The 15,133-nt window shown below is 36.7% G+C and overlaps 1 protein-coding gene across 1 annotated transcript; it reads left to right on the top strand.

Moving 5' to 3' along the window:
• Window positions 1-6,271: 6,271 nt before the first annotated feature.
• Mfap1 (Microfibril-associated protein 1) lies at window positions 6,272-13,790 on the top strand. Its single transcript, XM_028170869.2, has 9 exons — window positions 6,272-6,562; window positions 6,731-6,924; window positions 7,109-7,320; window positions 7,650-7,762; window positions 7,956-8,137; window positions 8,609-8,733; window positions 10,188-10,331; window positions 10,481-10,577; window positions 12,203-13,790. The coding sequence occupies exons 1-9, from the start codon at window positions 6,490-6,492 to the stop codon at window positions 12,386-12,388; spliced, it is 1,326 nt and encodes a 441-aa protein (XP_028026670.2). The 5' UTR covers window positions 6,272-6,489; the 3' UTR covers window positions 12,389-13,790.
• Window positions 13,791-15,133: the final 1,343 nt, after the last annotated feature.

Genomic DNA, 15,133 nt, shown 5'->3' with positions numbered 1-15,133 from the left:
GTCATAAAAGGCGGGAAAATTGTATTAAATGTTAACAGAAGAAATGGATTATACTATCTTGAATTTGATAAACGGGAAGAGACAGCAAACTTCGCACCTAGTGATGAAAGCGAAATTATGAAATGGCACAAGAAATTAGATCACATCAATGAAAGAGACCTAAAAGAAATGGTTAAAAATAAAATGATGCGAGGACTCGACTTTAAAGAAAAAACTTTGGGTACCTGTGAGACTTGTATCAAAGGAAATTTTTCCACTTTACCATTCCAAAGCCATGGACAAATAACCTCTACCGAAGTGCTCCAGATAATTCACAGTGACGTGTGTGGCCCATTTGAGAACGAATCAATGGCCGGATCAAAGTATTTCGTAACATTTATTGACGATTATACAAGATACTGCTGTGTATATTTCTTAAAAGAAAAGAGCGAGATAATCGATAAATTCAAGGAATATAAAAACTATGTTGAACTGTTTCATAAGAAGAAAATTCAAAATCTACAAACTGATAATGGAGGCGAATATAGGTCTAAAGCGTTTGATAAATTCCTCAAAGATAACGGTATAAGCCGAAGACTATCTGCACCTTATACCCCCCAGCAAAACGGCATGAGTGAAAGAAAAAATCGGTCGCTGATGGATAAAGCTAGATGTCTGATGATAGATGCCAATATTCCTGCAAAACTTTGGGCAGAAGCAGTAAACACTGCAAACTATTTGATAAATAGAAGCCCAGCAAGAGCTCTCAAAGGCAATTCCCCATATGAGAAATGGGTACAACGAACACCATCAGGAAATCACCTACACGTATTCGGAAATAGAGCGTTTGTGATGAACAAAAACCGAAGAGGAAAATTCACAGCCAAAGCGACAGAAGGAGTATTCTTGGGATATGCGGAATATACAAAAGGTTTTAGAATATATATACCCGATAGGAATGATGTTGTTATCAGCAGAGATGTAAAAGTAGTCGAAAAGATGCATTATAGCGGTACTCCTGCTGAGAAACGCGAAGGTCTTACTCCAGAACCTGAAACAGAACAAATTGAAATTCCAGAAAAAAGAAACAACATTAATGAGAACTTACCTTTTCAGGAACCTAACCCCCTTTATTCCAGCTCTAGTCAAGATCATGTTGATGAACCATCTCCCTCAAGTGGAAGACCACAAAGGGACGTGAGACCACCAGCATGGACCAAAGATTATGAGTTAAGTCGCTGCGTGACCATATTTACGTCAGAAAATAATGACGACTATGACTGCTCTTTATTAACATACAAAGAAGCTGTGACTGGCATCGACAGACGAAATTGGGAGAAGGCGATACAATCTGAAATGGAATCATTACAGAAAAATTACACCTGGGTATTAGTAGACAAGTCAGAAGCCAAAGAACACAAAATACTGTCGAACAAATGGGTATTTCGGATTAAAGATGACGGTACGTACAAGGCTAGATTAGTCGTACGTGGATGCGAGCAGAAAGGAAACCTGGATTTCGAAGACATTTATAGCCCAGTAGTAAGTCAATCTGCATTAAAAACTTTATTAGCAATTGCCGCATCTAAATCTTGCTACTTCATGACATTTGACATCAAGACAGCTTTCTTATACGGAGAGTTATCAGATGAAGTTTATATGAAATTGCCTGTTGGCTATGTGACTAACTGCAATACTACTGAAGTAGTTTACCGATTAAAAAAATCTTTGTACGGATTAAAACAAGCTCCATTTACATGGAGCAAAACTTTTACCCAAGCGATGTTTGATTTGGGATTCAAGACAATCAAAACAGATCGATGCGTTTTCATAAACGAAGATAAGTCAATAATAATCGGACTATTCGTTGATGATGGACTTGTCATAGGAAAAGATAAGAAAAAGATCGAAGCTATTTTGAAGAAACTTGAAACCAAATTTCAGATGAAAATGAATGAAAATCCAAATACTTATCTGGGTATGGAAATAAAAAACTCAAAAGAAGGAATAATTCTTACTCAGAGATCCTACATAAATGACGTACTGGAAAAATACAACATGAAAAATGCCAAACCTTGTGACACGCCCGCAAGTAGTGATTCAAAGTCGATACAGGAAACTGCCCAGGAGAAGGAATATTCCTATAGGGAAGCAGTGGGAAGTTTACTGTACCTGTCTACCAGAACCAGACCAGATATCGCACAAGCGGTCAATCTAGTTAGCAGGAAGGTCGAAAACCCCACTAGAGAAGACGTTACAAAAGTGAAGAAAATATTCAAATATTTAGTGGGAACCAAACATAAAGGCATTTTATTCAAACGAAACAAACCGATAGAGAGCATCGATGCTTACAGCGACTCGGATTATGCTGGAGACCCATTGACGCGAAGAAGCACTTCTGGTTCCGTGCTAATGATAGCCGATGGACCAATATCATGGGCATCCAAGAGGCAGCCTATAGTAGCGCTATCGTCGACTGAAGCCGAGTACATAGCCGCAGCAGACTGTTGCAAAGAGGCATTGTATCTCAAATCTCTATTACAGGAAACAACCGGTTTGGACATAAAAATAAATCTACATGTTGATAACCAAAGTTCGATTCAACTTGTGAAGTCTGGATCCTTCAACAAAAGGTCTAAGCACATAGACGTGCGGTACCATTTTATACATGAACACTTCGTGCATGGATTAATAAATATTAGCTACTGTCCCACAGAAGTTCAGTTAGCTGACGTAATGACAAAACCATTGTCAAAAGTAAAATTTGAAAGACACAGTGCAAGATTAATGCATGTATAGAAACGTGTCTCGGCAACACGAGTGAACATCAGGAGAAGGTGTTGGAAGGTCGTGATGCTGTCCACGTATAATTGTCTATGATGCACTATATTTGAATTTGTATTATGTTCCTTTTACTTTTGATGTGCGGTGTCATTCTGAATTATATTTTCTCTTATACAAGTCAACACAATGTTTTCAAGTATTTAATTTATGTTTTAATTGCTATAGCCGTTAGTCCACCCTATCACTAAATCACTCATAATGTTCATATTTGTTAACACTCCGCACAGCAATAAATATTTCTTCACCGATATTCTTGTTTTTATTTCTTTTTATTTTGAGAAATTGAAAAAAAAACATAAAAACAAAAACAAAAAAATTGTTGTTTAACAATACTGGGGCCATCCTCTTACGCACACGACACGTCTTACTTCGTCGCGTTTAAACTGACAATTGATTCAGTAACTGAATTTAGAATAGTGTAACCAGAAGCTTCTAAATTTGCTTCTGAATTCAAACGTCTGAATTCAGCCAAGTGCAATAAACTTATAACATGGCTTGGCGGCTTGGCTGGCGGCAGGGCATGCCAGCTAACGTGACGTCCGTTACATATCATTAAAAATGTCGGCTTGTGGAAGCGACGACGAAGGCACTACGCCGAAAAAAAGAGAACTTATAAGCAGAAATTTCGTGATGAAATTCTATCTCTTCCCAATTCTAACGCGGAATGTGAAAGAAATTAATGATATTAAAAAAAAAAAAAATGAAATAGATTAATCACAAATACCATCAAGGGCAACATATTAGCACGCCAATCCATTTTAAAAAATTCTGCTATTAATATAAATTATAACCCAAATGAAAAAATGATGAAGACTTATGCACACAATATATAAAAACGAACCCTTAAGTGACAGTGATACAGATATTGACTGACAAATTATAATTTTTACAAATTACAAATTATAGTGATTATTAAATACATAGATAATTCCAATTAAAGTATGTTTTTTTCAATGTAAAAACACTGTAATGAGTTTTTACTGTAGTTTCCTACTGATCTACTGTAATTTTACATGCGGAACACTGTATTTTTTTTCAAATCAACCTGGCAGCACTGCACATCACTATTATACCTAGTCAGGTCATAAGTATTGTCACACAGTAAAAACTTTTCTTTTAGAATGCTGGCCACAAAAAAGTTTATTGAATTCGAATTTCGAATTGTTCATGAAAATAAAAATGTATACTTTTAGAATTTTACTCATTTTTAAATATGGAGTGGACGCTTAAAGAAGACCGTGTTGCAGTTATTGCGTTGCATCGTTGCGGTTACGCGCCAATTCAAATTTTTAACATCCTGAAAATTTTTAATATAACCAAAAGATTCGTTTATCGTACCATCAAACGATACAATGAAGACTCTAGTGTAGATGACAGGTCAAGAAGTGGTCGCCCTCGGTCTGTTAGGACTCCAGCAGTGATAAAAGCTGTGAAGGCGCGAATTCAAAGAAATCCCAAACGTAAGCAGAAACTGTTGGCCCTTCAGATGGGGCTAAGCAGAACCACGGCAAAAAGGGTGTTAAATGAAGACTTAGGGCTTTGGGCATATCGAAGAAAAACAGGACATCGTTTGAATGCTCGTCTAATGGACCTGAGACTGAAGAGATGCCGCGCTTTGTTGAAGCGGTACGCGGGAAAAAAATATCGGGAAATTCTTTTTTCGGATGAAAAAATTTTTACCGTAGAAGAGAGCTACAACAAACAAAATGATAAGCTGTACGCACACAGTAGTGAAGAAGCGAGCAACCGTATTCCGCGTGTCCAACGAGGTCATTTTCCATCCTCGCTCATGGTATGGTTGGGAGTTTCTTATTGGGGCTTAACAGAGGTGCATTTTTGTGAGAAAGGTGTAAAAACGAATGCAGTTGTGTATCAAAATACAGTCCTGACGAACCTTGTGGAACCTGTTTCTCATACCATGTTCAATAACAGGCACTGGGTATTCCAAAAAGATTCGGCGCCAGCTCATAGAGCGAAGAGCACACAAGACTGGCTGGCGGCGCGTGAAATCGACTTCATCCGGCATGAAGACTGGCCCTCCTCCAGTCCAGATTTGAATCCGTTAGATTCAAGACAGACAAGATATGGCAACACTTGGAGGAAAAGTCGTGCTCAAAGCCTCATCCCAATTTGGAGTCACTCAAGACATCCTTGATTAAGGCAGCCGCCGATATTGACATGGACCTCGTTCGTGCTGCGATAGACGACTGGCCGCGCAGATTGAAGGCCTGTATTCAAAATCACGGAGGTTATTTTGAATAAACTTTAGTGTCATAAGAATCTATGTTTTGTTAAGTTCATTTTGGTATATGAATGGTTATATAATGAATAAACTTGTTTCAATTATTTTACATTAAACATGTGACAGAATTTATGACCTGACTAGGTATGTATGTATAGTTATAGATATATGAAAAAATTGTGTCCGATTTTTAGGATTAGTGCTCCATAATGAATTTAAATATATTATCATATAGTTATTACTTTTGGGGCATCGACTTTCTTGAGATCCTATTAAATATGTTTTAATTATTATTTTTGTATGGTTTAAGCGGGGTAGCATGATAAAATAAGAAATGTTATATAAGCAATCATATTAAATCGATATCAAAGTCAATAACCCAAAATACTGGTGGTAGGACCTCTTGTGAGTCCGCGCGGGTAGGCACCATCGCCCTGCCTATTTCTGCCGTGAAGCAATAATGCGTTTCGGTTTGAAGGGTGGGGCAGCCGTTTGACTATACTGAGATCTTAGAACTTATATCTCAAGGTGGGTGACGCATTTACGTTATAGATGTCCATGGGCTCCAGTAACCACTTAGCACCAGGTGGGCTGTGAGATCGTCCACCATTCAAAGCATTAAAAAAAAAAACCGGCTGAACTGACGTGACAATGACATTTGGTGCGCTAAGCATGACGGATTTTCGGCCTCATTAGACATTTACGTATATTCATGTTTCATTTTATGTACGCACTGAAATACTGTTATATTGTTTTCCTGCGAGTTACAGTGCTGAGTAAGAACGAGATAGATATATGTTTATGTGTGTGCCTTCAAAATGGGTGTTATTTGTATAAGCAATTGTACGTATAGAACAATATGTCGTGTCCCTACTATATAGGTCAATGAAACGCACTGAAGTATACTTTAAAGGTTTATGTATAAACGATGTTCTGCAGCCTGTCCTGTAGCCATGTATGCAAACCTCATTAACACACTACACCATCAGTGGTCACTGTTGCAAATAAATTTGCAAAAGTCTTCAACGGGCTTTTTTTTTTTACAAATTACTTTACTTCTTATTTAGTAAATGTGAAAAAGTTATGACTTTCCTCTTCGCCTAAAGCAGTTTCATACAACAGATATGGTTTTAGTTTTAAAACAAAACAGCCTGTATGACCTTTGTTCCCTTCGTCAGGGTATTTGCGTGTTTGAAAAAAATTTTTGTTGAAGTAATGTCAAATTCTGTAACTTATCTGTGGCTAGTACTAATCATACTAAAATTACTAAACGTATCGTTACTGTAATTTAGGATACTAATGGGTAAAATATCTTTTAAACTAAACAAGGCTTTGTGAAATCAAGTAATTTATATTTAATGAAAATTGAATAATTGGGGTCTAGTAGCTACTATCATTGATTTATAAACGAAAACACTGGCAAGATGAATGTCCTACCAGCACAACCTACAGGCATTCAGAGTACAGCGGGAGCAATTCCGATAAGAAATGAAAAAGGTACGATAATGTATTCCTAAAATGAACATTAAAAAAAACTGGCTTTCAAACTTCCATTCTATAAAAATAAAGTTAATTGATTCGAAATTTTCACATTAATCAATGCAGCTTAGTTGAAGCATTTCCAAAGTTTTCATTTTATTTTACATAAATTGGCTTCATTTTCAGGTGAGATCTCGATGCAAAAGGTGAAAGTTCAGCGATACATATCTGGAAAAAAGCCTGACTATGCACAAGGAATGTCATCATCTGAGGAATCAGATGAAGAAGATTTTATAGAGCAACAAAGACCTGAACGGAAACAAGTTTTACCTCAAATAATCACCCGTAAAGAAGAACATCATAGCGATTCTGAGAAAGAGGTAATTTTAAAATAATAACTTAGAAGTATGGAATATGGAATTATAAAGAGCAACACTAATGAGAAATACTATAAAAATGGACTGCTCTCTGCAGCTCATCTTAAATTGTACCTCGTAACAGAAGTGTCAAGGTTAATTGCATCTTTTTCACTTCATTGTAGAAGTGTATAATTTTACTTTTAAGGTTGATGATCCTCGATTACGACGTCTCCGTAATATTGCACAATCACCGCCGCGTAGAGCCGAACACAAGCCTGAAATTATTGATGCAGAACCTGAAGCAGAATCTGAGATCAGTGATCATGACGTGAGGGATAGTTCCGAGAGTGAAGATGAACTGGATGAGGAAGAGATTGAAAGACGCAGACAGGCTCTAAGAGCAAAACTTGCAGCCAGGTAAATGTAGAACATATTAGTTTTTAAATTCACAATAATACAGTGAATTAGATAATTTTAAATGAATTATGCTTTCAAATATAACTCCTAAAAGAGTATATGGGACTCTCCACCCAGCCAAAAGGGAGATTGCTGCAGTTGAAATGTAGTGGTTTTCACATTGTAGTATCTATGAGTTCCATGTGCTTTGAGTTCCTTCACTATGTAATCCCTATGCAATAAAAAAGGAAGACATTGTTAGCACAAGTGTTTTTTTAGAAAGGTGCATTACGAACTTAAATATTAAATACGTCTGAATGTACTAAAATTATCAATTTATTAAATGGTAGGGAAGCTGAAAAAGAAGTACTCGGTAGAGATGAAGATGAAGAAATGTTGGAAGGTGACAAAGAGGAAAGCGGCTCATCAGACACAGAGTACACAGACAGTGAAGAAGATACTGGTTAGTATTCAAATTATAAAAAGCTTGTAAATATTACTTAGAAGTGTCAAGTAATCTCTTCAAATTATGCTTCATATTTAGTGGGCTTCTTCTAAATGGAGGTAAGTAAAAGTAAAGATATTTCAATATTGCAATTCACAGGTTATGCCATCATAGTACACTGCATAATTTATGTATAGTTGGCCTTTTCCAGGGCCAAGGGTGAAACCAGTATTTGTAAGAGCATCGGAGCGTATGACTGTGGCAGAGAGAGAACGTAAAATGAAACAGCAGAAAAGAGAAGAGGCTGAAGCTCGGAAAGAAAAAGAAGAAAGGCGACGGGAAGCCCTTAAATTAGTAGAGGAAACAATTCGGTCTGAACAGAGGGGTGCTCAGGTTTAGTATCGGGTTTTAAAATATAAATTTTATGAAATCAAAATCAATATGTAATAATAATAATTGTTTTACTAACGATTGTCGGTAACCTTGTATATAAAGTCTTAAACATGTTGTTTACATATGAACGTATATAAATGTGGTGTATTGATGCTTCACTTAATATCAAAGTATTAGGAGAAGGCAGGTGGTTCAGTAGGCAGCAGCCGGGGTTCTGCCCCTGACATTGCTGGCCCAGTCCATGGGCGACGGTAAATACTCATCAAGGGGGCCGTATGCTGGTATGCCTACAAGGGCAATAAATAAAAAGTATATTATGCATCAATAGTCTGTTGACTGCTGAAGTTTTAGATGATTTATATTTTCTTATAAAAACGCTGATTAATAGTGATGCGAAATTACGAATAAAACAAATATTTAATCACACTGTTTTTATTCTTCACAATTTAAATCTTTTAAACATACTTTTAGGGAGAACAAAAAGAAGGGAATATAAATGATGTATGTACAGATGATGAAAATGACGAACTGGAATATGAAGCTTGGAAGTTGCGTGAAATGAAACGTATCAAACGAGATAAAGAAGAAAGGGAAGCGTAAGTTAAAATTATTCATTTGGAAGCTATTTTCTTCTACAGTAGGCGCGCGAGTTCATGTCCGTCCTGAGGAATGCGGTAGTGCTGTGACCTAGTTAATTATGGTGTCGATAATAACTAACGATTTAGTCAATAGCTGTCAATTTGGTTTATTGTAACTAGGTCATTTTGCAAATTATAAAATAAATGTGGTAAGTAATTACTTATTTATTTCTAATAGAGAAAAATATTTTTTAAATTCCAATTCAATTACTATCAGATGAAAAGATAACCGACAGATCAGAGTCCGAATCAGTGTAGGTTTTTTTCTACCTGAACTTGTTGGAAGCGAAGTAGTCGTAGTTTATTCACCATGAAATAACACAATAGCGTTAGCGTAAATTTTCGATATCGATAAGCGCGCGTCACAACTGTCAAAGACAACACTAAACGTCAGACAAACGCGGGGAGGCGGACGGAGGCGGGGCAAGCTGACCCCGCGCGTCACCTCTGGCCCCGATGGACACGAACTCGCGCGCACACTGTAGGTTAATTCAACTGTATCTGCTATACGGTAGAACAGTATTCACCATCAATACGCAATGTCGTCAAAGGCCTTTAAGAGATATACTGTAAGATGGGAAGCAGTATTCTCTGAACATTACAGTAGGTAGAGCTAGTGTGCCTGGCTAGAGCAATAAAAGCTAAGTTACTAAGTGAGAATCTGAGGTCCTTAGATTTGCCGAGTATTATTATTAACCCATGGTATATATGTAGTTAGTACAAGACTTATGCTTCACTCTGTTTTAAAATTAATAGTCGTCTCATATTTCAAATATGAGTTCCACGTTTTGGGTTTTGATTGTGTGAAGTAGATGTTATGCTGATAGGCTGAGATATGCTTTTTTTTTTTTTTTATTGCTCAGCTGTGTGGACGAGCTCACAGCCCACCTGATGTTAAGTGGTTACTGGAGCCCATAGACATCTACAACGTAAATGCGCCACACACCTTGAGATATAGTTCTAAGGTCTCAGTATAGTCACAACGGCTGCCCCACCCTTCAAACCGAAACGCATTACTGCTTCACGGCAGAAATAGGCGGGGCGGTGGTACCTACCCGTGCGGACTCACAAGAGGTCCTACCACCAGTAAAGCTAAGATTTTATCCACGTAGATGTTATTCTGGCCCAAATTATCTCAGACTGCAGCTGATGTATTTAGTCAAACCCGTGTCAGGACTGCAGCTGATAATGATTTTCTATCAGTGATTGTTATTTGAAATCACAATTTATTTTTTAGATCGCATGATTAAAGAATTCAGTCTCGGAATTTTAATAAAATTAACTATGTTAAAGTTTCACAACGAATAATGTTATATTAAAGAGACTAAACTTTTAGTCAGTATTAAACATTTTTAATGTATTTTAGTGGCCGTCGATTTTTAGTCAGTGTAACATTTTCATTTTTATTTCAGAGCCGAAAAAGAGATGTTAACTCTGGAACGATTACGCACCATGACCGAAGATGAGCGACGCCTCGAACAACGTATCAATCCAAAGGTTGTCACAAATAAAGCAGTCAAAGGAAAATACAAGTTTCTGCAGAAATACTATCACAGGTAAAATTAATACTTTAAAAATTGTATTAAAAAATAATTTTGCTTAATATGAAAATTATTAAATTTATTAACCATAAAATTTGAAGCATAAAAACTTGCTTAGTATGAAAACTATTAAAATTAATAACGATTATATTTTCTAATTTTAGAGGCGCCTTTTATTTGGATAAAGAAGAAGATGTTTTCAAACAGGACTTCTCGGGTCCTACGCTGGATGATCATTTTGACAAGACAGTTTTACCAAAGGTATAAATTTTCTATAAGTTTCAAGAGTAAAATAAGTAAAAATAGTGTAAACTACACGGATCAAAAAAATACAATATTTTTTCGGTTTGATTTTTCTGATCAGGGTATTTGATGGAAATAATAAAATTATTTTATTGGTTCTTGTTAAGTACGTATTCAAATTAAAATTGCTAATCGGATGTGTTGCCGTATGAAAATTACAGTTGAAATATTGCGTTGTATAAATAGATACAAGAAAGCTAACAGAAACGTGTTAAATACAAATGTGGCTATATAACTCAATATGGGTCGCGATATTCAAGTTTGTGGTCTTCAGTAACTATATAGTACCGAGCGAGTGAGTTACTTGGGGATCTAGGGGCGAGCACGAATGAGTATCGAAAAAGTATGTATTCATATCGCTATCCAGAAAAAATGTATAGGATTTAAACAGTGCCCCTACCGTCCGTAAAAAGAATTAATTTCAACAGCACGAATGAATTTACATACTTCCGTACTACTTCGCAATCGCATGGTCACGTTCTAGAAACTCGAAACTTTCACTCATAATTTATCGACATACGGTAACGTAAATCTCGAAGGCTGGCTATCGAGTACTACCATAAATTGTAATTTTACTGGTGGTAGGACCTCTTGCGAGTCCGCGCGGGTGGGTACCAACACCCTGCCTATTTCTGCCGTGAAGCAGTAATGCGTTTCCGTTTGAAGGGTGGGGCAGCCGTTGTAACTATACTTGAGACCTTAGAACTTATATCTCAAGGTGGGTGGCGCATTTACGTTCTAGATGTCTATGGGCTCCAGTAACCATTTAACACCAGATGGGCTGTGAGCTCGTCCACCCATCTAAGCAATAAATTAAAAAAAAAATTGAATAGGTGGGTGAACGAGCTCACGGCCCACCTGATGTTAAGTGATTACCGGAGCCCATAGACATCAACAACGTAAATTCCGCCACCTAGCTTGAGATATAAGTTCTAAGGTCTCAGTATAATACAACGGCTGCCCCACCCTTCAAACCGAAATGCATTACTGCTTCACGGCAGATATATGCAATTTACCTCATTTTTTAAACTAAAAAATATATCTAAAAAAAGGTGGTGATACCGACCCGTTCGGACTCACAAGACTTCCTACCACAAATAATTACGCAAATTAAAATTTTATGGGTTTCATTTTTATTACACAATGTTATTCCTTCACCGTGGAAGTCAATCGTGAACGTTTGTTAAGTACGTATTTCATTAGAAAAATCGGTACTTGCCAGCGAGATTCGAACACCGATGCATCGCTAGATACAAATGCACCGGACGTCTTATCCTTTAGGGCACGACGACTACTGTCGTCATTAATGTCGAACACTTTGGGAATCCCTAGTCTAAAGTATACCAAAATAATTTTAATTGGTTCCCTTCTGATAACTAATTCATAACGACTTACGACAATACATGGATAGGGCACATGAATCATATAGTAAATAGATATTTGAAAAATATATAGGTCAAGTTAACTATCGAAAGAAATTTTACTCAAACGGTCCAATAACTCTCTTTATTAGACAGTATTTTTTTTTTGTTTACCTTTCTTTTAACAGTGCATTAACTATTCCTATCCTATGTTTGTTTTAGGTTATGCAAGTCAAGAAGTTTGGACGTTCCGGTCGTACGAAATACACACATTTGGTCGATCAAGACACTACGGAGTTCGACTCCGCTTGGAGCAATGAGACCTCAGCCGCCAGACTGACTAACTTCCGCGGGGGAATGAAACAAGTATTCGAGAAACCTTCGGCGAAGAGGAAGCACAATGTTTGACACCTGTCAAACTTGTTAAGGGGACGTTGACCTTGTCATCAGTAAGGCGTTTTAATACGGTAGCTCTGGATGCCAATCAATGTTGATCAGGGAAGGCGTGAACTGTTTAGGCTGTCATCGTTTTTAATCACGTGATTTCTGTGATGTACCCGTTTAGTAAAGACGTTTTTTTGATACGACCAACATCGCAACCAAAATAGGTGACCGACTCGTGACGTCACTAAGAAAAGTATCAGAGTCTCACTTATAACCGAATCTTGTTTTCATAGACATTCAAACTGATTAAGCTATTGTTGAAGAAATTGGACCAACTTAAACCGATTGTTACGTGTTATTTAAATTTAAAACGAGATGGTAATGGCGCGTAGCATTTGGACGATTCCCTGAAGTTTGCACAAGTGACTGTACAAAATATTGTTTACGTTATGCGGGATTTACATTGCGAAATTAGTGACATGCATGTTGAGCTCAGTTTCACGAAAGTAGTTTCGATATATGCGAAAGTAATTTCGTCAAAAAATTAGTGTCGCGAAATCCACAGTATCGCAGTAACCATGGCGCCGTCACCATCAAAGCTAAATTCTATGCTATATGCTATATTCAATGTAGCTAAAGAAATGCTTATATACCTATAAACTTAAAAAAAAGACTATCAAGAAAAAAAAGGTTGGTAGATTCGAGGATGGTCAACAAGAAGGCATTTAGGTGCAATGAAGTTAGTCTCTGAATTAGCAGATGAAGATCATGAGAGTTATAAAAAACTATTATCGAATGAGTGAATATAATTTTTCTTTTTTACTGTAGGTGTTTCGGGTCCCAGAGACACCGTTGTCGCTGATATTCATTAATAAGATCTATATTTTTATCTGTACTCCATCGTTGGTTTGCCATTTTCAACGTTTGTAGCGCGTCCGAACTAACAATACACACGTCCGCACGGCGCAGGCCCTTTCGCGACATTAGTTTCACGTCGCGTTTACACTATGAAATTAGTTGCATGACATTAATTTCACCAAAAAATCGCGCAGGGCACGAAACTAATTTCCATGCATGAAATTAATGCATGCATTACGAAAGTATTAAATTACACGTGAAAACGTTAGTAAAACTAATGTCACGAAATCAATTTCACGCCACTAATTTCGTAATGTAAATCCGCCTTTATTGATTCAGTGTTGTGACGTCACACGTCATGTATCAAGATAGCGTGAACGTTCAAAAACAATTAGGAAATTAATTTAGATTTTCCCTTGGAAAATCCGGACCCTTTTAGACTACTTTCTATTTTTTTTATTTGACTTTCATGGATACATCTATACCGTGATAGCCTATTACTTTTATTATACGTCGAACAACTTGAAAAAATTATAAATATGCGAATAAAACTGTTTGATCCCAAAAATTTTATTTTATTTATTTAAATTTTCTTGTTTTTTTCATTGCTATAGGTGAGTGCTATATATCGATACGCAAAAGGTCAAAGTCTCGATTTTTTTTTTATTTTTTTATTGCTTAGGTGGGTGGACGAGCTCACAGCCCACCTGGTGTTTAGTGGTTACTGGAGCCCATAGACATCTACAGCGTAAATGCGCCACCCACCTTGAGATACAAGTTCTAAGGTCTCAAGTATAGTTACAACGGCTGCCCCACCCTTCAAACCGAAACGCATTACTGCTTCACGGCAGAAATAAGTAGGGTGGTGGTACCGCGCGGACTCACAAGAGGTCCTACCACCAGTAATTACGAAAATTATAATTTTTCGGATTTGATTTTTAATACTGTTGTCTTATATTTCAAATTGAATGATTGCTTCGCGGAAGAAAGAGACAGAATGATGAGACCGACCGCGTGACTCCTTTACCGTTTAAAAAAAAACACCCGTGATACACACGTATTGCATATTTGAAATTGGAACTTGCGGAAGATTTTTCAGGATATGAACCTCGGAGGTCATAGGCGAAGAATTGCCAATTAGGACATTGGCAATACGCGGTCTTTGAAATTCCGTTTAATATCGTTGTCGGGATTGGAAGCTAACAGTGATTTAAAACCCCTTTAAAACTGCCAAAGAGCACAATAATTAAGATAAGGCATTGTTTTGTACGTAAATTGTACATTTAATGAAGCAAAATTTTGTTTTGGTAACGTTTACAATTTGCAGTGTGGGAGATGTGTTTTATTATAATACACTGGTAGCCAAGCTCACGAACTACCTGGTGTTAAGAAATTACTACCATTATAATACGTATTATCACCTTCAGACACGAGTTTGAAAAAATTGTCATGAAGTTTGTATTACTTTTTGAATAAAATTGGGTAGGTTGGTGGTATATTATAGTTGCGCTGAATCATAGTACATGTCGGCGTTACGCCAGGGTTTTTGCACATAATATCTATTACAATGAAAATACAATTCTATAAAACGTTAACATTGCTTGTTTATTACAAAAAGCTACGTCTTAGTTTTTACACAATTTTCCATTTTGTGTTGGTTATAGAAACTACAACTACTTTTATACAAAAAAATGCTGTGTGCATGGAATTGCTGTGAAACAATTCATAAAATGTAGCTTAAAATTCACATCAAAACAGTTTCTACTAAATATTAATTAGGGTAGAATAACAGTTTCATCTTACTAATAATAAATAATATAGAATAAACGAAACTATAAATGAGTCGACTATTATCAAAGCCGGCAATGTGACTTTTGGACAATTATTGGTAAATCAGAAAAACGAATTATT

Source organism: Bombyx mandarina, chromosome 21 (genome assembly GCF_030267445.1).
Source record: "Bombyx mandarina strain Sakado chromosome 21, ASM3026744v2".
Classification (NCBI taxonomy): Eukaryota; Metazoa; Arthropoda; class Insecta; order Lepidoptera; family Bombycidae; genus Bombyx; species Bombyx mandarina.
The sequence above is the reverse complement of the archived record's forward strand: the minus strand, read 5'-3'. Positions and strand labels throughout refer to the sequence as shown.